Source organism: Lynx rufus, unplaced genomic scaffold (genome assembly GCF_022079265.1).
Source record: "Lynx rufus isolate CCGP_SWC_20201006 ecotype Redwood Valley unplaced genomic scaffold, mLynRuf1.p SCAF_1, whole genome shotgun sequence".
In the NCBI taxonomy this organism is placed as follows: Eukaryota; Metazoa; Chordata; class Mammalia; order Carnivora; family Felidae; genus Lynx; species Lynx rufus.
Genome location: NW_025814823.1, coordinates 190,180,765 through 190,206,367, shown reverse-complemented (window position 1 = coordinate 190,206,367; position 25,603 = coordinate 190,180,765). Strand labels below are relative to the sequence as shown.

At 34.4% G+C, this 25,603-nt stretch overlaps 1 protein-coding gene and 1 non-coding gene across 3 annotated transcripts in view; one reads left to right on the top strand and one right to left on the bottom strand.

Annotated features, from left to right (window-relative positions):
• CLINT1 (clathrin interactor 1) overlaps nt 1-25,603 on the bottom strand; it is a 59,442-nt gene that overhangs the window by 19,308 nt on the left and 14,531 nt on the right. For both annotated transcript variants that reach the window (XM_047091830.1, XM_047091839.1), the window contains exons 2-6: nt 8,853-8,957; nt 8,217-8,313; nt 6,674-6,782; nt 5,559-5,723; nt 2,578-2,755 (exon numbers count right to left, since the gene is read on the bottom strand). In XM_047091830.1, the coding sequence (XP_046947786.1) occupies nt 2,578-2,755; nt 5,559-5,723; nt 6,674-6,782; nt 8,217-8,313; nt 8,853-8,957 (654 nt within the window). The remainder of the gene's footprint in view (nt 1-2,577; nt 2,756-5,558; nt 5,724-6,673; nt 6,783-8,216; nt 8,314-8,852; nt 8,958-25,603) is intronic.
• LOC124523411 (U6 spliceosomal RNA) lies at nt 2,059-2,162 on the top strand. Its single transcript, XR_006964992.1, has one exon. It is a non-coding gene; the product is annotated as a U6 spliceosomal RNA (small nuclear RNA).

The following is a 25,603-nucleotide window of genomic DNA, read 5'->3' as shown; positions in this document are numbered from 1 at the left end:
CATATGCCATGAATTACAAACATCAGCATTAATCTGTTCTTCAGTAATAAAGCAATTGGGTTTTTTTTCCTAGTGCAAGCAGGACAGAGGAATTACCTAAAATACGTTCCATTATCTACATTACTTAATTTTGGAGTAGATGGTTTAATTTATGAATATTCTGAAATGAAACACTTAAAATTCTCCTTAAAACTATACTAATTTAACCCACACAAATCTAAAGCAATTACTACTTAAATATAAACCAATTTGGAACCTGTATAAATCAAGGATCAAGAACAGCTTCCCACAGAGTACAAACGTTAACTGTATTTTTATCTATAAGCATTTTCAGGAATCTACAAGTTCTGATTAAGTGTTCAAAAGCCCCTGTCCCTTACCAATTTCTCGCAGCAACAAATGACCTACAGATTGCCACTAAAATTTCTTACCTTTTTGATGTCCAATTTGATTTCAGTGGAAGGTGTATGTTAAAAATATAAAACTGACTAGTACCCAATGAAATGGAAACTTAATATCTGATCAATGTTCATGAATTCCTGAATTTAATAATGAACTAGTAAGTCTGACATTCTGGTAACATGCCAGAGAGGTCACATGCAACTTTGTCTCAAAATCTACTCTTCCCTCACAAATACTCAAAGATGTAAAGTCCCTGGTGTGCTCCTCAGTTACTATGATAAATAATACACACTCTATTTTTACTCTTTTAAACCCAAATACTCTATATGAAAGATTTAGGGACTCTAGAAGATCTTGTCTTAGAGGCAACATAAAAAAAAAAAAAAAAAAAAGAAAATCAAGGGAGAAGAAAAAAAAAAAAGAAAGACAAAGCAAAGAAAGAAAAACTGAGGACAGAAGGGCAAAGGAGAGAAAGTAACAACATAAGAATGCACAGTCAGATCTCTAACCAGCCTACCTACCTGATCTCCACATCTCTTTAGGAAATAGCAACTGAATATATGGCCACTATGTTTTCTAAACCAAGCTAAAAATGTAAATACAGAGGCCACAAGAACATTAATGAGAGAAAAAAGTAGAATATCCACAGAATACTTAAATAGACACAGCTTTCCAAGTTTAGTATTTACTATTATATGCATACTCTTCAGTATAACAGAGCCAGAAATGTAGTTGTAAAATGGATATACTTAAAGTACTAAAAGTAAATTCTGGCTCTTCAAAGATCGTATTCCAGAAACAGTCTTGAAAAAGACAGGCATTTCAGAGATTTAATATATAAACATACTAAAGACACTACGTATTTCAAAACTGTTTCAAAATTATGCTTTTATACTTACTTCTTTTTAATCACCCCTAAATCTGAACAGGTAAGATTTTTTTTTTTTAAGGAAAAAAAAAAAGATGGTATTTAGTTACAGGTAATCACTTGAACAAACAGTTCCATCACAAACTTACTTAAGGCAAGTTCCATAGTCTGATTAGGCTTCAGGTTTTACTTCTAAAAAATAAAGGTAAAGTTCTTGATCTAGCCTATCTAACAGAAATACTGTAAGGCACAAATGACAAAGAACTAGTAAAAATTGCTTTACAAATGAAATGCTATATATATTACCTTTTTCACTTTTATATAGTGAAATGGAGCCCTCATTTCCCTCAAAAACAAAAAACAAAAAGTGAATGTTGAAAAGTTCCAAATATTGTTCTACATAAAACTAAATACAAATACCCTAATACAGATCTGACTCGAAAACATTTTAGCTTAAAAAATCATTTAGATTTTTTTCCTGTATACACTGGCATGGAGTCCTAATAAAATGTCACAGAATTATATGTCAAACACTTGAACTTTTGTTTAAACTTAATATGCTTCACTATCCCTCAGCAATAACTTAGATGGCTGGGTCATCTAATGCCCAAATGCAAAATAAGCTGTGAAAGCTCTCACTGGGGAAAAAAAATTTCAATAAATAGCCTGAAGAAAAACATACAGAAAATGTGATCAACTTTAGAAATAAATGGACACAGACAACAATACAGTGTATTGATACTAATTACAAACAATGTTTGACCTAGCATCTGAAAAATAGTTGCACAGTGCTCACATCAGCAGCAAATGTAAAACTGAAACAATGCAGAGAAGATTATCATGGTCCCGATGCAGGAATGGCATGCAAATTCACGAATGATTCCGTGTTTCTACACAGGGCATTTTTAGGGCAGTGAAACTAGGCCTGTACGGTTCAATAACGGCGGATATAATGCATTTCTGAACTACACACCACAGTGAAGCCTAATGCAAACAATAGATTTTAGTTATTAACAGTATATCAATATTGGTTTTCAACTGTTATGATAAATGTACCACACTAATACAAGATGTTAATAACAAGAGAAATTGTGTGTGTGCATGTGCGTGTGCAACATGGGAGGTTAACATGGCAACCCTGTTACTTTGTGTACAATTTTTCTGTGAACCTAAAACTGCTCTAAAAACTAAAATCTTTTAAGAGGAAAAAAAAAAAAAAAAAAACAACTAAACTTCAGATAAACAAAAACCCAGCTACATAAATTTAGCACCCTTTCCAAGAGACCCAGGAGACAAAGTGTTACTACCTGCATCTTTCTGGAGAGTCTTCTCTATCTTTCCTCCGGAACTTGCTGATGGTGTCATCAATTGTGCTTCCAATTTTATCACTCAGTTCACCTAATTTATCACTGAATGGAAAAGCACTCTTGTTTTTATCCCACTCTTCATCCCATTTTGATTTGGGTTCAGGATCATATCTTTCACCTATATAAAGCATTAAAAGGAAAGGCAACTCTAAGGGCATTAAATTCAAAAGGTGTCTATAGTCCTTTTTTCTGAAGCTTTTCCTCATAATAAAATAGTTTTCAAAGGAAAACAGAAAGCTCCCACAGTGCTCAATCAACACAATTACAGCAAGGCACAGCATGTAGTGCCAGTCATTAAGTGGCAGGAATGCAGATTCAAAAGCTTTTGTTTATGAAAACTTACACAACCTTAATGCACAGCACAGCACATCAGGAAGTTCCTAAAAGAGTAGAGGAAAACACAAAAACCAACACAGGCTATATAAGCCAAAGAGAAATGGAAATCTTTTTGTTTTTACAAAAGTCACATTAAGACATTATATTTCATTCCTGTCTCTTAATGGTTCTTCAATTATCAGAAAAAGTATTGAACAGCAATAGTCTCTTGAAAAATACCAACTCTAAGAGACACCACTCTGAATGCTACATGTCCCATATGCTGTAAATATGCTGAAAATAACTGTCGATCTTTAATGTCATACTAGAAAAATAACTCAATGGATTTCATAGCATATGAAAGCATCTTTTAATTACTGTAAAGAGAAAAGGATATTCTAACTATCTGAAAGTACACAGACAAGAATCATGAAATATGCTCACGCAGTTCAGAACAGCGATGATCTATTCAAACACCAAGTCCAAACATATGCTGGGACTGGCAAAACCTGGGGAGACTCTGTGTGAATTTGAGAATAAAAAGAATAGATCATGGCAGTAAACAAAGACCCCAAAATGTCAAGATCTGTTTTAGTCCTTGACCATAGGGACCTAACACATGGAGAAAAACTGTAAGCACCAAATAGAACCTCTCTATTTCTGTGCCCAAACACAACTAAAAAGACAAGAGTAGAAGGTACAGAGAAATCACATGAGGTCAAAAAGAAGAAAACAATGAAAATTAAGACAGGCTGGAGAGAAAGGAGAAAGTGCAATGAAAAGTAACAAAATAATCAAAAGGTGCCTGAGCCTTTGTGTTGACCTTTGGTGAACAAATTCTGGTGGCAAAAAGCCCTTTGGAGATTGAACAAAACCATTTTGCAGAAATGCCTGCAAAAACTACAAAGCCAAAATTTTCTGTAAGAAGATTTCAAAATATGTCTACTAGACTTGAAAGTGACCACCAACTTAAAGAGAACATGACAAAATTTTAACCAGATGGCTTTATAAAAATGAGTGGTTTTCCAATAATGTGAATGTACATTTCAATAAAAGCATGATAAGACTCTGAAAAGACAAATTTATAGTAAAAAGTACAGTAGACGAAACTAAACTGATTAGTGTGATGGACATCCTGCTGAATGAATACCAAAAATACTGGTTTACTGGCAAGGCACCATCTAAGGTCAGAATGAAAAGACATAAAATAGTTAACGTTGGTCAGTTAAGTCTTTGAATAATATATATAACATTAAAACTAATTTTACAAGAATGTGATGCAAATACACAGGATGTTCAACTCTCTAATGCAGATGCTGCAATTAGTTCACAGTGACTGAGTCTGAGAACTTATTCAATTTTCTAAATTTATCTAATTACATATTGTGCTGGTAAAAAGAGGGTTACAAGCAATCGGAATGAGAAAATGAGCTGCAAATAGCAATTTCTTTTCAAAAACACATTAAATTGCTCTAGCTACTTTAAAAAAGCTAAAGAATAAAATAACTACGTAGGCAAATAATCCAAAAACTTCTTACTCCCCTAAACAAATAAAAACTCCAAAACATATTTAACATTGTTTAAGAGAAACATTTTTGCTTAATTCAAGAACTGACTTTTATGTGATGCTTAGACATAAAAGAAAGAAATTTTCCTGTTAAAAGCATCCTTTAATAGTTAATTAAGTACATACAGTATTTTTTCTTTGAGAGCAAGGAAGCAAAGAAGCAAAAGGGTGAAGATATTATTTTGTAATAATCACAAGGTAAGAAATAGAAAATCTTTACACGGTTCCAATGCAGGAGTTCTGAGATCCCAGTATAATCCAAATATAAACAACCTCAGATATGGGTTGGGGGAACTGGGGAGCCCCCATATGTAGCTAAGTATACATAACACTAGCCTGTCTGTGTATACACAAAATGACCAGGGGACGGTCAGAGCTTAGAGAAGACAGAATGAGTCCAAAGGGACATGTCTGTAACAGAGAGTTATTTTCTGTTCCTGTTTCAAGTACCTAATGATCTGTTTTAGGGAAACTATATTATTACATTAAAAATACACATGAGCGACAATGTTCTTAAATGTGTTAGAAACAAAAAAGTGATAGGCCTAGGTGAAAAACTGACATTATTACCGGTCACCTTTTTTCTACGTCAAATTAATTATGGGAAGAGACTGAGGCAGGACTAACTTATAGGAAGCTTACCAATTTTTGGCCCAAAATAGAGCTAATTTAGTTTCGGATTGGGAAGATGAAGCTCTCTATCAAACTTTATATTTTTATGTTCTAAATGGTGAGGTAGAGAAATCTTTTTTTTTTCTTTTAAATATTAATTCCAAGACGGAAGGGCATATACGTTTTATTCTCTGTCAACTCAAAGTTCGTAGTCACTTAATTAACAATTAATGGTTCAAATCATATAAACAGAAAAGATGATTCCTAATACCCATATAATAGGAGCCAAAATGAGTACTTCATATACTTTAGCATTCTATTTCTAGAAAAAAAAATGGTACTTTGTTCTTTCGTATTTCAGTGATTCTTAAAATACACCCAGGAAGCTAGACTGATGCTTAGGTGTCAGTCTGTCTTTGATACTCACTGTATCTGAATCCTCCAACACTGTCTGAGGAAACCCCAACATATTTGTCTTTGTTCTTCTTTGCTTTCTTTCGCTCCTCACGAAGCCTGTCGTCATCCTGGGCAAATTCAACCAATTCTTTCACCTTCTGGCGAATATTTATACCTTGATCCTTGCCATGCTCATCTGTGAGGATGGTAAGGGAGAAACAAAACCTTAAGAATTCAGTCAATCAAGCCCTTTAACACAAAAAACAGACATGAAAATTTCAATATAAAAAACCAACTTTAATATTTAAAATTAAAAAAAAAGACAAATAATGCTACTAAATTTTGTCATTTTCTCATCAGCAAATTCTAAGTCTTGAGATTCAATTCTGGCTTGTAAGAGCAAATAAAGATGAATTAACAAGGACCACAGATATTGGTGCCATGCAAGATCAATGAAAAATCTACTAAAAAGCATTACTAATGATGACTATACGAAAAAGACTTATATCCATAAATGTTTTCTTTTCCTATAGTATTTTAACAACAACAACAAAAAAATCCACTTTACCATTTTAATGACTACAATGCACCCAAATGCTTTGGTGTCCCCAATACAAGTTTGGAAACACTAATTACCAGGATTTAGTGTAGCTAAAAAACTGAATTTTTAAAGTGCTTTCAACTGGGGTACACTACAAAATGAAATGGGGTTTATTCTGTATCCTTGTTCACATTCAAAACACACTCTGGCCCTGCTGCCTTTGCACAGTAAATATTATTTGGTGGGAGGAAAAAAAAAACCCAGCTTCAAACAGATGTGTGTGTTTTGGAGCTCTAACCTTTTCTTCCCATATGATTAAAGCTATTCCTTTATGGACACCACAGGGGACCAGTCTCCAGTGCATATTTTAATATAAACCCGAACACTCATGTTGTGTTGGTTCTGTTGTTATTAGCCAGTCTTTTCTGCAAGTTCTTGTCTTCACTAATTAATACTCTAGGGCCCCACGTCTTGGATTCTGCACTCGTCACACAACCAGCAATAGTCACATTCTAATTAGAGCGGAGAAGCTTCTAAGCTGGTTCAGGTGACTGACAACTCCAACTACTGTTTTAATTTGCTTATAAGGTTTTTCTATTGCTCACCTACAAAGTGGTAATTTTCCAGGGATCGCAAATCATAAATGTGTTCTCTGGCACTCGTAACCACACGCTCTGATCCATTCCTTATGAGGTAAGCTAGAAGCAGCAATGACTGTAAAAATACAAGGCACCAAATGATTTAACAAAATAAATTCTGGTAGAGCTTTGGTAAGTGGTTAAAAAAAATAATTCCAACATTAGCAAATAAATAATCTTTGTGGGGGTAGGGGAGAGGCAGAGAGAGTCTCTTTACCTTATACTGGACTTTAAATACATAGTATAACTTATATTATCAATTTGAAATTCCTCTTATAACCAAGCATAGTAAATAATTATAAACTGTCCATTGGACACCATGTGTCAAAAGATTAAAAAAAAATAGTTCTGATGTTAAAAAATACCTGAATGTATGATACAAAAGAACGTTAAGCTTTTAGAAAGCTGGCTCGGTTTTCACTTTTCATTTGGGCAGTATGGAACTGTAAATTGTTAGAAACATCGGTTTAAACAGAGCCATTATTTGGTAATTATATGATCCCATAGTGTTTTCTGCATATGAAATTAAATTTGGAAGGATGTGACTTTTGTTTCAAAACCCTGCAGCCAACAAATAAGAGAGAAAAAAAAAAACATTTAAGGGATTTCTTTTTGAGGTGATGAAAACATTCTGGTATTAAGTAGTGGTGACTGACGTACATCTTTGTGAATATACTAAAAACCACTGAATTAATGCATTTTGAACTTACCTTTGCTTGGAACAAACCTCACATAAAGAAATACTGACTATTTCATCACAAATATTATACAAGCTGAGGGACTGACAGTGAATGTTTTCAGGAACAACATCAAAACCACAGAAAGAAATACAGGACTGCTCTTCAATCCTGAAAGCTAAAATGATGCTTTCAAAGTTCCAAATATAAATATTATATGCCATTTTGAAAGCACAGAAAAACTTACTCCGATAGCAAAAAAATACGGTGGGTTTGGAAAACAGGACTACCTTGTTTTAGAATTCTACGTTATATGATGAAATCAGAACTAAATAAAAAGAATCTGGTAAAAAAGTACATATTTGGGAATTTAAAATGTTAGAATTTTAGTATGTTTTAGAATCTCTAACTATGTTTTAAAGTAACATTTTTGGTGCGGCGGTGTTAATACTATTACAAATTAAGCAAATTTTTATGTAGAGATGAGAAAACATATTAGACTGGTTTTTGTTTTAATCGCTCATACACTAAATATGCATCCAACTGCAGATTCATTACTTTGATATGCACAAATATATTTTAAGCAAGAAAAATTTTAATAATATTAAAATATTTAGAAGTATTATTTATACTAATTTTAAACATTTTAGATTCAGAATAGCTGTTTATGGTGACGAGAAAACAGAACGCAAGTAGCAAATCTACTTCTTCCATCTGTGTAAGAATGTTCTATTCTGGGATTTAATGTTCTTCATAACCACTTATGTATGTATACGTTAAAATTTCAAGCATTTGTTTCCAACATGTCAAATAATAAAAACTGATGCCCATACCTTATAAACTCTTCTCCAATTTTTTTTGTTGTCTTTTAACATTCGTGACCAAAGCATGTTCATAAGTTCGGGAAATTGTTCATACATAAATGTAGCCCTGAAAAAAGAATAATTTTCCTCAAGACTCTGTAATACATTAATTTTGACAGTAGATGGCATGCTTGTTCTAAGTTACTGTGCTTTGCCAAAAAGCTTAAAAAATATAAGCTTAATTCAAAACATTTAGATATGCTTCCATAAAAATATTTTTCTCATGGTCTGTGTAATATCTAGCACGTGTGTAAGCCCCACTAATTAATATCATCTTTTACAAGCCCTTTATTTACCAGCATACTGGTCGAGATGCTCATCAAAAAAAATTTTCCTGACTTTATTTCAAGTTATTTTATACACATTTGTCAAAATTCTATGATAAGCTACGTAAGTCTCTAAACTTCACTGAAAAATAGTTTTACTTTTTTGAGCTAATTTTTAAGGGGAAATGGACTGTGTGTAGAACTTCCTCCACTAATATCTGAATGATTATGCAGAATTTCTGTCTGGCAGCTAAACTGTTTAAAACTGAAAGCAAATTTCATATTTCTATGTAAAGATAGTTGGATTCTTTCTGCACTGCTGAGTCAAATTATCACTTACTTGGCAATCTCTCCCATGAGTTGCCCAGAAGGTCCCCAAGGATCGTCATTCGTTGCTTCTCGAACCTTAGACTCGATCTCTGAATAATTCATAACCACATTGGTGCTGCAGAGGAAAAAAAACGCACGCACACACACAAAGATTAGCATCAAAACTGAGAAACACATGAAAACTTAATAATGACACTACTGGGTGTCCTAATGAGATACCTCTACAGGGTGGGAAAGAAAACATCTTTTGTGCATAAGCTACTTCGAGAGTACTATATAGCACATATAAGTTATATTTAAGAAAATTTTACTATTCCATTAGCCTTCCAGAAAACAGATGAGAGACTGATTACATTAGAGCTGGCCTAAGTCCAGCAAAAAAACGGCTTTGGGTCAAATTAAAAAGGAAATTGAACACACTAGAGTCTATTATAAAACTAAGTTGTCTGTTTCCTAACCAGATCTAGTTTACATGCACTCTTGTTTCCTTACAGAATTTCTGTAAATTAATCAGCAAAATTACAGAAGAGCTACACATTATTTATATTGCATTTTCAAGAAGCAATGACAAGCCAAAGGTAACATTAAAAATGTTTAGAATCACTATGAACATTTAAACTGTAATCCCTTGGTGTCTTTTCACTTATTACATCATATAGGTTTTCCGTGTCACTAGTCACCATAACCCTCACTCTTGATGGCTACATAATATTCCATCAGGAGTCTGTATAACATTTAACTTTCACTTAAGACTTCAACAGTGATGAAGAACATGGGTTCTAGGAATCAGAAAGATCTGACTTCAGTTACTTTGTGACTTTTAGCAAAATTATTCTAATTATCTTAATTTTAGTTTCCTCAAATGCAAAATGGGAGTAAGAAAGAATACTACCTAAAAGGGTGGCATCTCAAATGAAATCTATTAGTAGCATAGTGCCTGACACACAGAAATTGCTCAATACAGGCCAGCTGTCATTATTATTAAGAAAGATAATAAACACCTATTAGGAGTAATAAAAATATTACTTAATATTTTTATAAGAAAGGACTTTGAAAAGAGTCCCTTAAGATAAAAGATAGCAAAATGTTTGGTTATTAAAATAGAATTTACATACTCATATGGATTTAAGAATTCAATGACATTCTCAGAAAGAAATACTGTGAAAAAGTGACAAACTATAGTAGTATCCATTTGACATCTAAAACTCCAATTATCACTGAGCAATTATTGTAACAGATGCCTATGAATACGATCATTCAAATCTTTCACTTAAAATCAAGCCTTAGAAATACAGAAAAATCAGAATTTGGTAACTATGACTTCCATACATCTCACTCTTGCTGTATGGTTTTTCAGTTATCAGAAAGTTCTATTTTTTAAAGGAAGGAAGGTATGGATATAATTTGTATTCAAATCTGTTTCTCAAATACAAAGAAATACAAATTTCAAATTCATTGCAAACCTTTCTCTTTCTTTACTTAAAAAAAAAAGACTAATAAATGGTTTGGGGTAAAATTTGAAAGGGACCATTACACATATATAACTTGCCAAATCACAGAATAAATTTGGCTTCTAGATTTACATTCAGAATACTGTTCTACTAAGAAAGGACAGTGAAATCCTATCACTTTCTTTCAAATCTTGGCGAAAGCTGCCTCCTAAAGTATCAACTAGCTTGATAACATAAGTATAAATTGTTTCCCTGGGACATAGTTTCCAATGCCTCCTTTACCAACTGAGACGATTAATGAATGAATTTTCCTAAAAACCCAGTAATGATCCTCTTGACAATAATTTTATGTATAGATACAAAGGAGTAACATTTTTTCCAATTTTTTTTCAACAATGGAAACAAAATAAAATCAAGGCAGTCAATGACAGATTTGCAATTTAAGATGCCACAAAATGATGGATTTCAAAATGCTTTTGTTTATCCTACTGGCTGAAGAATGCATGGCTTAGGCAGTTATAAGTGTCAACATGCAGCTGTGGGAATGAACAATAGCAATTAGGATTATAATTCACCCAAGCATTTCATTAGCAAGAATGCACTTAAAATCTGTTTGCATTGTTTAATTTCAAGAGAACAAGATGAAAGGAGTTAATCTCTAGTCCATGCACATGAAATATTTTTACTAGAGCCTTCATAAATGCTGTAGCTTTCAGAACACTACTTTCCTTGTTCAAGCTACAAAAGCCCATGGGTCAAATGAGAAAGGTCCTGTTTCTCTAACCCTTCACAAGATTCTTAGCTGAAGGCCTGTGTGTTTGAGTGCTGTGTGTTTACAGGAAGAGGTGGCAGACAGCCAATAATTTAAGAATCTCCTTATTTCCTTGGTTGAAAAACAATGGGAACTATATAAAATGACAACTTACCATTAAAACACACTTACAATATAGTTACAAAGTACACAAAGTACATCCACAAAATATGGCAACAATAACAAAAAATAATAAAGTTAGAACACTTCCATGAAGAGAATGGCTCTATTTTAAAGCCATTTTTCCAGTGAAACTGTTGCTTTCAGAAACTGCAAAGAACTCTGAAGATGAGATCCGCTGGCTATAAAGAATTCCAAAATAAAGTATTTTTAAGCTGCACCTAATTCAGAAACAAATGTAAACTAAAACAAAACAACACACTACTGTATAGTTTGGCCTTACTCCAGGTCATTTAAAAATAACTATTTCTAAAAAGGTAGAAATGGCATTTTGATCCTTCCTTTCCCATGTTTTCAGTTGCCCTCAATCCACACCCTACCCATAATTCCAGTGACCTTTTTTAAAAAGGAAAATAACCTCTTCCCAACCCCCACCAAAAAAAAAAAAAAGTTAAAAAGAAATTACATCCAGATGTGAAAGGAAAAAATAGCTAGTTTAATTCTTAAAACTTCCTATGATTGACAAAAATGTTTTAAGAATGGATAATTCAGACACTAGAGGGGGCTCTCTCAACAGTTTTTTAAAGCACCAAATTCAGACAAAGGTCTAGGATGTGTTCTGCAAGTAAAATTCTAGGAAATTACCATGAAATAACCAAAAAGTGAAGAATATTAAGAATCTGCTCATGTTCTGAAGATTTTACCTTAAAGCAGTATTGAACCACACTCATTATTGTTTGTTATCAGTAAGACTTCACTGCATCTACAGTCCTTTTCATGCTTTCACATTTGCCCCTCACAACACCCTAACAGGCAGGACAGGACTAAGGGAGATCCAGTGAGAGTACTTAACCCTCGACAACCCAGCACCACTCACTCATTGGATCTTTAATGCCAAAGACTAAAAGTTACTGCCCTCAACTTCTGTACACATACTTCTGTGACTGTATTCACATGGCCAATGTTCAATTATTCAAGGGCTGACTATTCAATTTGTAAATTATTAGTGTCCATTTGGCTCTGTTCTTTATTCCTCATTTTCTGTTTATTGCACTGCTCACTACTGATAGAATACCAAATTATTTTACTTAGTAACAGTTTGGGAACAGGTTTTAGAGGCAAGATTGGTTGAAAGTGAGCTAACGTGGGACTTTTACTTATAGATGGCCAATGCTTCTTCTAATCTGCATTAAGAATAATCAGTAAAATAACTGACAAGAAAACATTTGAATAGTTCTTATTGATATATTTTCCTGTCAAAAGTTCAGGAATATGCTTTGTTAAAACAAAACTATATACCAAGAGAAAAGGTAAAGCTTAGGTACAATTCAGTTCTAACTACCAGCAAAGGAATAAGGAAACTGAAACAGACTGATGCAGTAGAAAGTATTTTTTCCCAGCTTGTCCTTTTAATTTTACTTCCTTTAAAAAAAAAAGTCATATTTTTCATGTTTTCTTCTTTTTGTTTTAAACTTACTATATAAAGCCTTCATTCACTCTGAGATCAGGAAAATATTTAGCAGTATTTTCTCTTAGACCTTTAAATTTGTATTTTATTCTATGCATGCAAACATACATCCACACTTAGAGTCTCACTAACAGGAAAACAGGCAGCAAGAGACAGAGACACAACATTCAAAGTAATGGTTTTAAATAACAGTATTTCTTTCTTTATACTTTCCTGTATTTTCCAAATTTCCTCCCATGAACTTTAACCAAGGAAAAACTTTTAAATGCCATTAAAAATAGAAATCAAGTACAGTATCATCATTAGCAACCTTTTAACTTTCATCAGCAAATAAGCATCATGGTAGCCCACATATGTATTATTTGTACTTCCAACATCTTGTTTTTATCAGGCTAATAAGTGCAGCAAACTAGTAACTAATGTATATGTATACATACTAAAATATGTATACCAAGTGCTATATGTGTAAAACTACAGGGATCAATTTAAGTACCTAATATTAAAATTAACATGTTTTTGGGGTGCCTGGGTGGCTCAGTCGGTTAAGCGTCCGACTTCGGCTCAGGTCATGATCTTGCAGTTCGTGAGTTCGAGCCCCGCATCGGGCTCTGTGCCGACAGCTCAGAGTCTGGAGCCTGCTTCAGATTCTGTGTCTCCCTCTCTCTCTCTGACCCTCCCCAGTTCATGCCCTGTCTCTCTCCGTCTCAAAAATAAATAAAACGTAAAAAAAAGAAAAACAAAATTAACATGTTTTTAAGAAACTCTTTTAGGAAAGAATAATTCTTGAACATTAAAACTTACACTAAAAACTCACCTCTTAATCTCAACGCCACAAAGATTTCAGAAGATACTTTTATGACACAGGTAAAACTATTATGCTCCCATTAATAAAGTATCAATCTTTAAATAACTTTTTAAAAATAATAAAACACCCATAAAATAAACACTGAAAAAGAAAGTTTTCTCAGGTAACAAATTCCTTCTTTTAATGCTTGTTCCTTTTTTTTTTTTTTTTTTAAGCTTCTGGCCAAAACATTGGGAAAATAGTTTTAAGAATACTTGCTCTAAAAGTGTGATACAGACCATCTGATATTCAGTTTTCATCAGGGGACCGCCTTTACCACATTACCCTTATCTGCAAGCTAAACATTTTATAGGTTCAATACTCATTTTAAAACCAAGTACATGGTAATTACAATCCTGTGAACAGAATCATATTTATGATCAACAACCAAGAAGTCTACCACTTCTAAATTCAACAAATACATAACTTTCATTGTCAGCAGAAAATCTGAGGCTGTACAGAAATGGTGTGGGGAGTTGGAAAAACTGATTCATCTACTTGGCTGGATATTTGCTACCCATGGAAAAAAAAAGTATTTTCTTGACCTGAAAGTAAAATACAAAGCAATGAAAAATGTCTTTTTAAAATTTTTTTTAAGATTTATTTATTTTTGAGAGAGGGAGAGAGACATAGCGTGAGCAGGAGAATGGCAGAGAGACAGGGAGGGCGACACAGACTCAGAAGCAGGCTGTAGGCTCCAGGCTCTGAGCTGTTAGCACAGAGCCCAATATGGGGCTCGAATTGATGAACTGTGAGATCATGACCTGAGCCGAAGTCAGACGCTTAAATGACTGAGCCACCCAGGTGTCCCGAAAAATGTCTTAACAAAAGGACTCGTTCAGTAGAATTAATATTGCTAAAGCAAATATTATCATATTTGATTATAAAGTATCTTAGTTATAAAATACCTACAGTGCTAATATAAGGAATAAATTACAGTGTTCCCTCCACACCAGAAGAAAACTAATATAATAAATATTGGAAAGTAGAGAAAAAAACAAATACAACAAACCTACTGCTGGCCACTTTCTCTCTAGTGCTGCCATGCTGTCATTAGCAGCAGTGGCCCCTTCTACCAAACAGAAAGAAAATGAGTGAGAGGAAAAGTATATTTAATATAATACATTTAATAGTAATATAATAGCAGTATTATAGCAATATTTAATAGAAATATAATAATATTTAATAGCAACTCCTTGGTAGAGAAATTAAATAAGCTCACTTGTATCATCACAAGACTAGTAAGCAGCTGATGTTTAAACTGCTGGGTTTTCTAATTCTAAAGCCCATATTATACCACAATGCCCTAAAATCAGAGAATTAGTAATATCATCCGACCTAAAAGAAAAAGCTTCTTAATAAATTAAGATGACATCACAAACTGTGCTACTAAAAGAAATGCTGAATTAATCTTTAAAGAAATATATTCCCAGTTATGGAAATTATATTTTCTTTGGTTTTACTAAATATTAAATAATGAACTATCCAAGTGGAAAGGAGGAAACCAATGTATTCCTCCCCCTCTTAAACACAAATACTCTTAAAAGCAAGGTAAGAAAAAAAACATTTTGAATAGGGAAAAACTGAAATTGAAGACCTCTAAAATCTCAGGCTCTCTTATCCATTCTTCTGTAGTAACAAGACTTCAGAAGAATAACCTGGTTATTTAAAAAACATATACCCTATTTCAATCTATTTATATCATAAATATGTGGGATGCTCATGTGCATATTATTTATGACTTCACCTATTTACACAGAGGACTATGCTGGATTATGTACCTTCTGTTTTCCTCTTTACTTTTCAAGAGGGAACATTAAAATACTAAATGCTGAAACATGAGACTTTCTGCTTTTTAAAATAACCATCAAGAATTTGCACTGAAATACTATACTTCATGCTTTAGCTATCACAGTAAAAAAAAATTAACACCAAATAAATATTAAAGAACAGTTTACTGCCAGGTTTTACTGAGGGAGGAGGGGACTCCCATAGTTCTTTTTAAAGCTTCTACTTTTAGAATATTCTGGATACTCAAAGATCAAGTTAGATACTATAACCGGATACCTAAAACATTTTAAAAACAGTACAGACAGAAAAACTGCTGAAGTCCAAACACAAGCTGCCTGCTTACGACATGAAAACCACAGAAAATGTATTAACGTTCAAAAACACCACTTCAGTTGTTCATTCCCCACATATGACAAGAGAAAAGCACCTCTAGCTGATGTAACTCTAACTGAAATTCTAATTGTTTTAAGATGTAAGAAAATTAAAGTGGATCTAGTCTTTTCTAAGGCAAAAGCTATTCTTCCACCATACTACTAACAAATTCTTTGATCCATTCTGATTGATGTTGGCCTTCAATTCCAGTAATAGTTTAGTCCATGGGGATGGAGAATTGGGAGTCCAAAATTTAACCACCCCTGATGTTTTCCTATTACTGAACACTGTTGATTAATATGGCTCGATATTCTTGTAATCTTAACTCAAAACTTTAGGCTGTGTTTGTACTATTTACAGATATAGTAGAAAGATAAAAAGATATAAAAAGTATATTTTCAGTTTTTTTGCAGAGGACAATGGGGAACAAATTAAACACTGAACATATTCTGCACATAGAAATGACTAAGAATAAACCTCTAACATTCATGAACGATTAACAGAAAACCTTTATCTTAAAAATTACGAAGACAAAAATGGTTGTACAGACTCCTGACAATCTCCCAGATTCGATCAAGACTTTAAAGTATCCTGTACTTATTATACTTCCCCAACACATGGTAAAAATAGTTAGAGTCATCAAGTTTTCTTTCTTAGGTAGGAAACTTATGCATGGCAGAACACTTTTCATAATTTTTTTTTTTTTTTTTAGTGATTCTGTATGATTTGATTGTGTCATTAATCCAAGGTACTACACCAAACCCAATGTGTTCTTCTCTAAATACCCTTTGTAAAGCTACTATTTTCTGTTAATAATAATTTTCTTAGGCTCTGCCACATTCACTACCAGTACTGGAGGTTGGCTTTCTTGATTTGTTGCTCACAAAGAAATTAAGTTACAACAGCCCCAGAGCTGTAACATAACAAAGCCGAGCTGCCCAGTGGATGCCAATGAAAGGCTTGGCTAAGTGACTTGTCCCCACAGCTGCAAATCAGATTTGGATCATAATAAAATTGTACATTATTTCCTGTTAACAAATCTAGATCTGTTTTACAAAGTCAAAACTGAACAAAAATCTACTACATTTTATTTATTTATTTAATTTTTTTTTTAACATTTATTTATTTTTGAGACAGAGAGAGACAGAGCATGAACGGGGGGAGGGTCAGAGAGAGGGAGACACAGAATCTGAAACAGGCTCCAGGCTCTGAGCTGTCAGCACAGAGCCCGACGCAGGGCTCGAACTCACGAACTGTGAGATCGTGACCTGAGCCGAAGTCGGATGCTTAACCGACTGAGCCACCCAGGCGCCCCAAAAATCTACTACATTTTAGAAAGGAGGATGGTTACACAGTAGGAAATGTAATACAAAAAAATATTTAAGAACTTTTATCAGTAACTGACATTAACTGATTTATCACATATTTTCTAATCTCTAAATATACCCATTACAGATTATTAGTACTCCAAATGATATCATTATCTAAAGATTTCAAGCTTAAAACCTAGCATTCCAAATCCATATAATTTCAAATTGTGCGTTAAATAAATAGTTGGTCCCTTGCTTAAGGAAGAGTTTACCTAACATTCCAGGAAAATTTCCAGTACTGACTCAATATCAGTTTACATGAGCCCAAACTAACAACTTACATCTAAAATATCTGAGATTTCTAACAACTGATATGTTTATCACTTAAGTATAATAAAGCTGTTCTAAAATGCAACTAGCAGAAGTAATGTCTTATGAACTTTGTTCCAAAAAACAAAAAAAAACCCCCACAGAATATCATTATTTTGCGGTTTATGTAGAATTCAGGGTTAGGAAAGGTTACATAAAATCAGTAAGCCTGAAAGAAGTCAATACTCCAAGTTTAGTTTCTCATGCCAAACTATGTGCCAGATTAGAATGTATATATAAATTGATCACTAAAAGATACAAACTTATGGAAGCAATGACTAAAATACTTTTCTATATAAAAGTTTATATGTTAAATGTTTATAGTCCAACATAAAGTCTTCAGGGAAAGATTAGAAGCCACACATAATTATTCCAACGACTCAAAAAATTAAGGAATTGATCCAAAACAAAAAATACTTAAACCAGGATGGTAGTTGGATTTCTGCCCCTCGAAGTCTGTCATTGAATTCTTTTTTCCAAAAGTTACCGACCTCTTGATCGCTATTAAGTGTGACTTAAACTGGCAATTTTTCAAGGAAAGAGTTTTAGCAATTTATGTAACAGATGTGCAAAAAAAATTACATGAATGAGATAAGCCAAGAAAAACATCCTGATGTCCACAACTAAATTATGACCTGTGGGAGGAAGAAACTATAAAATTATTTCCCCTTCCTTACAACTTCAGTGGTTAGCAATACGAAATAAAATAACCTGTTTGATAGCAACCCATTTCCAAACATTTAAAATGGGCCTGGGCTCTAGGAACTGTTCCAAACACAAGCCCACCCTAAAGGAAAATACTGCAAATTTATGTATTTTCATAATCTGCTTCATCTTTTATGGCTATTTTGTAGGAAAGCAAAGTAATATGTACATTAATTGACCAATAATTAGAGATTAATATGGCCTGAATTTTGTCGCGGACTCCTGGACAAATCAACCACTCTGTGTCTCAAGTTTCCTCATCTGAAAGACAGTTCCTATGTATAACAGAGATTAAATGAAATGGTTAAGGGTACCATTTAGCACACATGGTCATTTTTCTGCCAATATTTATTTTTAGTTTGAAGATATTCTTTATATGGTCCCTTAGAGTAAACTAATTCTTATTACTTACATCTCATTCATTGTTGCAGAACTTTACAGTCATGGTAACTAGCAGCCTATCTGACCCAAAGCATATAGATACTGAAATGAAGATCTTGAAAATGTTAAGTATATAGCAAGGCAAAAACAATTATTATTAAGAAGCGGCCAAAGACCTGGAAATGAGCATTACTAAGAAATTAGTAACACTAATAATACTAATAATATAATATTACAGTAATAATACTATTAATGCAAGCCCTGGCAGAGAACAACTATTTTATGCTTAACAGAGTTATTTTGAAGTTTATTCTTACTAATCTTGAGCTACAGTTTTATTTTACATAAAGTAGCAATTTCTTTTTTAGTGGTAACCTGACATCATCTGATCAAATAAATAAAAAGTCCCTTTTTTTAGATTCACTAAACTCATTCACATCTACTGATGGAGTTGCACATCCCAAAGCAAAATTAAAGCAAAAACAAAGACTTTTAAGCTATTATAAGAAGGGAAATTATCTAGCATTATCAGAAACTGCAGAATTCTGAGCTTTCAAAATGCCCAAAACAAGGTCATATAATTCATTCCATGAGGTGGCTGTCTGAAGAAAGCATTTTAGAAGGGCCACAATACCTGGTTTCTATATCCTGCTTCCTTTGCAAGAGCACAAATCATTAAACGAAGAAATGTCTGGATGTTCATGGATCTTGATCGTTTATGTAGAAACCCTTCTACTCTCCCTCTACCATAGGTGCTGCTGCTACCATGAGCTGGGTAGCAGATGACAAGCTTAAAAAAAGCTGTCCCAACCACTGGCTAGTCCCATGATGCTAAAGAGTTATTTTTTTTCCAGAGAAATTTTCTGGTGCCAATTAAGATTTGGGGAAGGGATGTTCTATGGCTGGCAAAAGAAGGTATTTGTTATGTGGTTCAGGAAAGTAAGATAAGTTGTTTCTAAAACGTGGCAGCAATGGTACATGGGACAATATAGCAATCAAACAGGCAGAGGCTACACACTAGAAAATTCTTTTCCTTTCACTGCCAGAGAAAAACAGCCCCCACAACACAAATCTGATGAACAGTAACTACTATCAACTATATAAAAACACATGTACATGTGGACAAAATCTAGAAGGAAAAAAAAACGTGAAAAAATGTATGTGGACGGGGACACATTAGTTTACAATTTTATTTATACGATGAAAAAAATCGATCCCTTTTAAAGAAAAGAAAAACAGCACTTGTGTATAAAACTTCTCTTCACTTGTTAGGGCAGTGTCCCATGGCTGAGCTGATTTAATTCTGCTGAGGATCAGTTTCCACTCTCTTGGCTCAGCAGCCTCTTTATGTTATATCAGTGCCCTATCTGCACAGAGAAAAGCTTTCTGAAGACCCGCTTTGGATAAAGGACCAGGGGTAAGGGTGTCAAGTTGCCTTCTTCTCTTGGCTAGCTGCAAAACAGTGTTGGAGACTATTCCGTAGGAATGCTAGCCCCAACCCAATTCTATTTTCTACTTCCAGCTGATTTTTTCTTTATCCTCTATCTCTGTAATTTTTAAGATTTCCATTTTTACTTTCTTCTAAAACAGTACTCTAGTATTTTGTGAAACATGGTAAGATTTTGGAGATGTTACGTAAAACTAAGGCAATTTTATTACTACAGCACTTCTCAGAGACTATATTCTAACATGCTTTGAGAATCTCAAAGAGGGGATCATATTAAACATAGCTAAAATTTTGGTGATAACATTCCTTCTCCCTGGAGCATTTTCTAAGTGTTCCAAAAAACCCACTTTGGGGTTTTTACACTATTTTTTAAAACTTCCCTTAATATTAGACTCACAAAAATGTCTATACCTTTCATCTTACCACTCTTGTTTTTAGTATCTGTTATTTCTTATTCTTTTTTAATGGATAGCTTTTCCTTTTAACCTTTTATGTTTTTAAATTCTTATCTGATGGCTGGTTTTAGGCCTTTTATCTTGCTTTACATCTCACTTATTTTTAACCTATTAAAAAAAAACCTTGATTGATCTTTACTGTTGATTTCAGTTTCCTATCTTGTTTATTTTAAGTCTCATCAGTATTACTTTTGGGCCCTTTTTTTCCACTGAGTTTTTAAAAACTTTTAAACTTTATTCCAACCTCTTCAAAGTTCTCTATTTTTAGCTTTAAGTTCTCAATCCTCATTTAATAACGTCTTTCCTTTTTTCTTGCATGTTTTACTTATTTTACATTTTATAACACATCACTGAATGAACAGAAACAGCACAAAGAGCTCAAGAAAAGAGAGGCATTGGCTCTTCTCACAGTCCCTAACTCTCACACTTACTGCTGTTTTTCTGGCCCTCCTGATGCAGGGGTAACATTTTTCACAAGGATCAATGAAACACGTATATGAGATACTCAAAATGAGATTAGCTTTATTAAGTCCCAAGGGGTGATAAAATTCTTCTTCTTCCAGATTAGAGATGCTTTTTAACAATAAAATTATTAGTTTTCATGTATTTGAGAAGGAGCAACATTCAGGCGGCTTCACGATTTCTCAGGGTGAAACATGATCTGCAGGGTACATGGTAAGGCCAGGCAGGCTGCATGCAGGTGCTGGGTGTTTGGAGTCATCTTTGGGAGCCTTTTCCCTCAGAGACTACATCTCTAGTCTAGGCTCCAACATTTAACAATGTCTCCATTTGGGGTGTGTTCTCCACTTATCCTTCAAACCGTGACTAGATTCAGCTTCCTAATATATTTACCGTTGGCCATGTGGTCCACCACAAATTCATCACCACCTTCCCCAAGTATTTTCCTCTTTGTGTTATCAGTGGACAGTACCATCCAGAGTTACGGCTTCAACATCATAATTCATTACTTCCCTCCCCTCCTATTTAGCATTAAAAGTCCATTTTCCTGGCCTTTTCTACCTACGGTGGTTCCTAAGTGTCTCTAATATGTCCATCTACTTCTCCCTACCCACGTTGCCACTACCTCAGCGCAGGGTCACGACCATTTCCCACCCAGATTATTGCCAACAATCTTATAACTAGTGTCTCTGCTTTTCCTCTATCTCCCACCAGACCAGAGCCAAAGTGAACTCTTGCTGAAATACAAATCCTATGTAACTGAGCCCCCATTTTTTAAATCCAACAAAGGCTTCCGTTGGAAGCCTTCAAGATGAAGTCCAAATTCCTTAACATGACAAAAAGTCTTTCATGTGGGATATCAATTTATTCTTTCAGTCCCATCACCATCATTCTCACCTCAAGGCCTTTGCATGAATTGTTTCCTGTCTGTAAGTCCTCTACCCACCCAGCCCTGTCACCAGCCTCACTTCACCTTATCATCAGGGTTTAGTTTAAATGCCACTTCCTCCAAGAAACCTTCCTTTAACTCTGGGGATCTGCCTATATGCTCTTCATAGCACCCTGCTCTTTATCTTGAACTAAAACTAAAACTAGTGTACTATAACAGGCACATTTGTTTTCTTGTCTCCCCCTCTGGACTGAAAACACCCAGAGGACACAAGTTGTCTCTATCTTTATTTTTAATTTTTAGTTTATTTATTTTGAGAGAGAGACAGCATGAGCAGCAGAGGGGCAGAGAGAGAGAGAGAGGGAGAGAGAGAAGGGGAGAGAGAGAGAGAGAGAGAGGGAGGGAGAGAGGGAGGGAAGGAGGGAGGGAGGGAAAGAAAGAAAGAAAGAAAGACAGAAAGAAACAGACAGTATCCCAAGCAGTCTTGTGTTGTCAACACAGAGCCTGACGCGGAGCTCGATCTCACAAACTGTGAGATCATAATCTGAGCCGAAATCAAGAGTCAGACACTTAACTGACTGAGCCAGCCAGGCACCCCTGTCTCTCACTTTAAAGATCCCCAGTGCCTGTAACAGACTTGGTGATAGCAGATGTTCCATAATATTTATTAAGTAATTGAGCAAATAGGTTAAATAGCTTCTTCCCTTTGACTCAAAAAGTTCTGGTGTTCAGGACCTACCTGATCTGGCTTCAATCTACCTGCCTAGCCTTTCTTCCCACTGCTTCTGTTTTATTTCCTTTATGGGATAACAACTGAAATTTAAACATGCCCTTTCTTACCTCAGTAACTGTTCACTCCCAGAATTATCTCCTTTCAGTAAAACTCAAACCTAGTTTTTAACAAAGATGCAAAAGTAAAGTCCTCCTGATTCCTGCCAACCCATAACCTCCCCTTCCTATGGTAAAATAAACATTACATTTATAACTTTTATGAATTATATTGTACCCTATGTAATAGCTATGTATGAACATATCTTAATTCCCCCTTAAAACACTGTAAGTTTTTAAAAAACAAGTATAGTTGATCTTCCTTATTTGAGGATTCTGTATTTGTGAATGTGCTCACTAAAATGAGTACTACTAAAATTTTAGCATTACTAAAATTTTGTAAGACTAAAATCAATATTCACAGCACTTTCATGGTCATTTGTGAATATGTGCAGAGCAGTGAAAGATTTGACTCATCTGTTGGGCACATTCTCAGGTGAGGCCAAAAGGCGATGTTCTGCCTTTAGTTCTCATGCCATAAACAAGTGTCTGTTCCCTGGTTTATGCAATGCCATTATTTTTCACATCTTTGTGCTTTTTGTTGGTGATTTCGCTGTTTAATGATCTCTAAGCCTGGTGCTGAAGTGCTGTCTAGAATTTCTATGTGTAAGTATGCTGTAATGTGCCTTACAGAAAAAATACCTGTCAGATAAGCTTTGTAACGTGTTGTTGGGCCCTGAGCTCAGTGTCACTGAAAACAGTATGTGTATTGAGACATCTTCATACAGAAACAGACACAAAACATGGTTATGCACTGACTGGATGATGAAATGTGACTAGAGGCCCAGAGGAATCTAACCTGGGAACAATGGTTCGGCATTTGCTAATTCAGTTTTTGTGGTGACTCTGGTAGAACCTATGCACGTCAAATAACAAGAACTGACTATAGCATATACTATGCATTTTTATTCCCCTCTTAGTACCTAACCATGAATGTCTCATATAAAATGGGTATTTAATAACTGACCAGTGAATACACAAATGAAATCTATAATCTCTTGGTAAGAGAGAGGGTGATGGAAGACAAAGACAAAAACAAACAAACAAAGAAACAAACAAACGGAGATTAAGATACGAATAGAGGGGGCTAAAATAAACAATCTCTGACCAACAAATATACAAAGAGAATGACGTGAGAAATATCACTTTCTCAAAAAATTTTTAAAAAGGCCATCATGGTGGGGCACCTGGCTGTCTCAGTCAGTAGAGCTTGCGACTGGATCTCAACAGTTGTGAGTTCAAGCCACATGTTGGGTGTGGAGCCTACTTAAAAAAAAAAAAGAAAAGAAAAGAAATGAGGCTATCCTGGAATAAAGTTTCAATCTCAGGTCTTCTGAAGGCATGGCCATAAAGACTTGTTAATTTGCTATATCCCCTAAAGTTAACTTAGTAACCCCTAGCAAAGACTTAAAATGTTAAGACATGTTGGCAGAATTCTATGTCCACAGAAACATGTGTAGAGCTAAAACATTGAAATCAAAGGCTAAAAAAATACTTCAAAAACTTTAAATCTCTTACTTATGCTCACTGTCAACTATCGATTTAGGAGTCATCAAGGGTGACTACAGATGCTGTACTTCTCATATAAACAGCCCTCATTTTGCATGGTGCCCTGTTAACTGAAACTGGTACATACTGGAACCATGTCTTTGCTTTGCACAATCTGTTACTAAAGAAGAGCTGTGCAAAAGAGTTAGGCCTTACCTAACTCTATGGCCCAGGCAAGGTCCTAAGCCCTTTACAAACAATTCATCTGATCTATCAACTTTATGAGGCAGTTAACATCACCATTCCCATTCACAGATAAGGAAACCGAGGCACAAAGAGGTTAAGTATCTTGCTTAATACAACTATTAAGTGGTATGCTTAGGATTTCAACACAGGTAGTATGAATCCAGAGATAAATGTGGTATGCTTAGGATTTCAACCTAGGTAATCTGAATCCACAAATGAAGTTCAGAGATTCTGATCCTAACCTCTTATGATAAAATCACAATTTTAACCACTGCCTCTTTCTACTTGTTCCCCTCTGATTCATTATCCAACTCGGCACCAAGAGTAGCTACATAAGTGGAATCATTTCACGTTCTTGCTTATCAAAATTCCTCACCAGCTTTTTATTATACTTAAAATAAATCCAAATTCCATGCAGTGGCCAAACATTCCCTGAGACTACCTTCTTCCATGTTCTTGCCACACTGTTCTCTTTCTCACCAGCTCTTTCTCCACTTTGCTTGCTCCACAGCATCTTCTCTCTGGGATACTTTCCTTTACTCTCTGTGCTATACTTTAAAATCTTTTAAGTCTTAACATAAAGCCATGTCCTCAGAAAGGTCTCCTTCTCCAATCCTACTTAAAACAGTCCCTCCCATTCATCATTCTACTTCAGTCCCTTTCCTTCATAACACTTAAAAAATGTAATTATTTTATTTGTTTTTATTTGTCTCTCCCCACCAAAACTTGTTTATAACTACACTTCGAGTATCTTAAAGAGTTCCAAATAATCAATAAATATTCGTGAAAAAAATAAACTAGGTCATCCTGTGGCTTCCTGCAATCCTTAGTACAACACCTCATCCTCTGTCATTTGGCCATCTCACATGAGAAGCATGCCTATAATTTCAGTCTTTTTATCAGAGATTATATAAACATTAAGAATACATTTTAATTCATTCACTAGAAGAGGATTACCATCATATATTATAAAAAAACAAAACAAAACAAAAAACACCTCTATCTGAAAAAATGTTATCAGTCTAAAAGGAGTGTGGGTATGTTATTTTCAAATTACTCCTCATAAATTCCAACATGGCCAAAGGGATACTACCTATGTTGAAATCAAACACCAATGTTGCATCTCCATTAATTTTCTCAAACTCTTCTACTCTCAATGTGCCAATTACTTGTATTTGTTTTAATTATTTAAACTTGTGTAATTTTGCTGCTTCTTCACACACACAATGTTTTTTGTAATTGTTGGAAAAATGCCACTCTCAACTATAGCCATTTTTTTCCAATTTAAGTCAAAAGGATTTCATATTCCAAATGAGTTATGTATTTG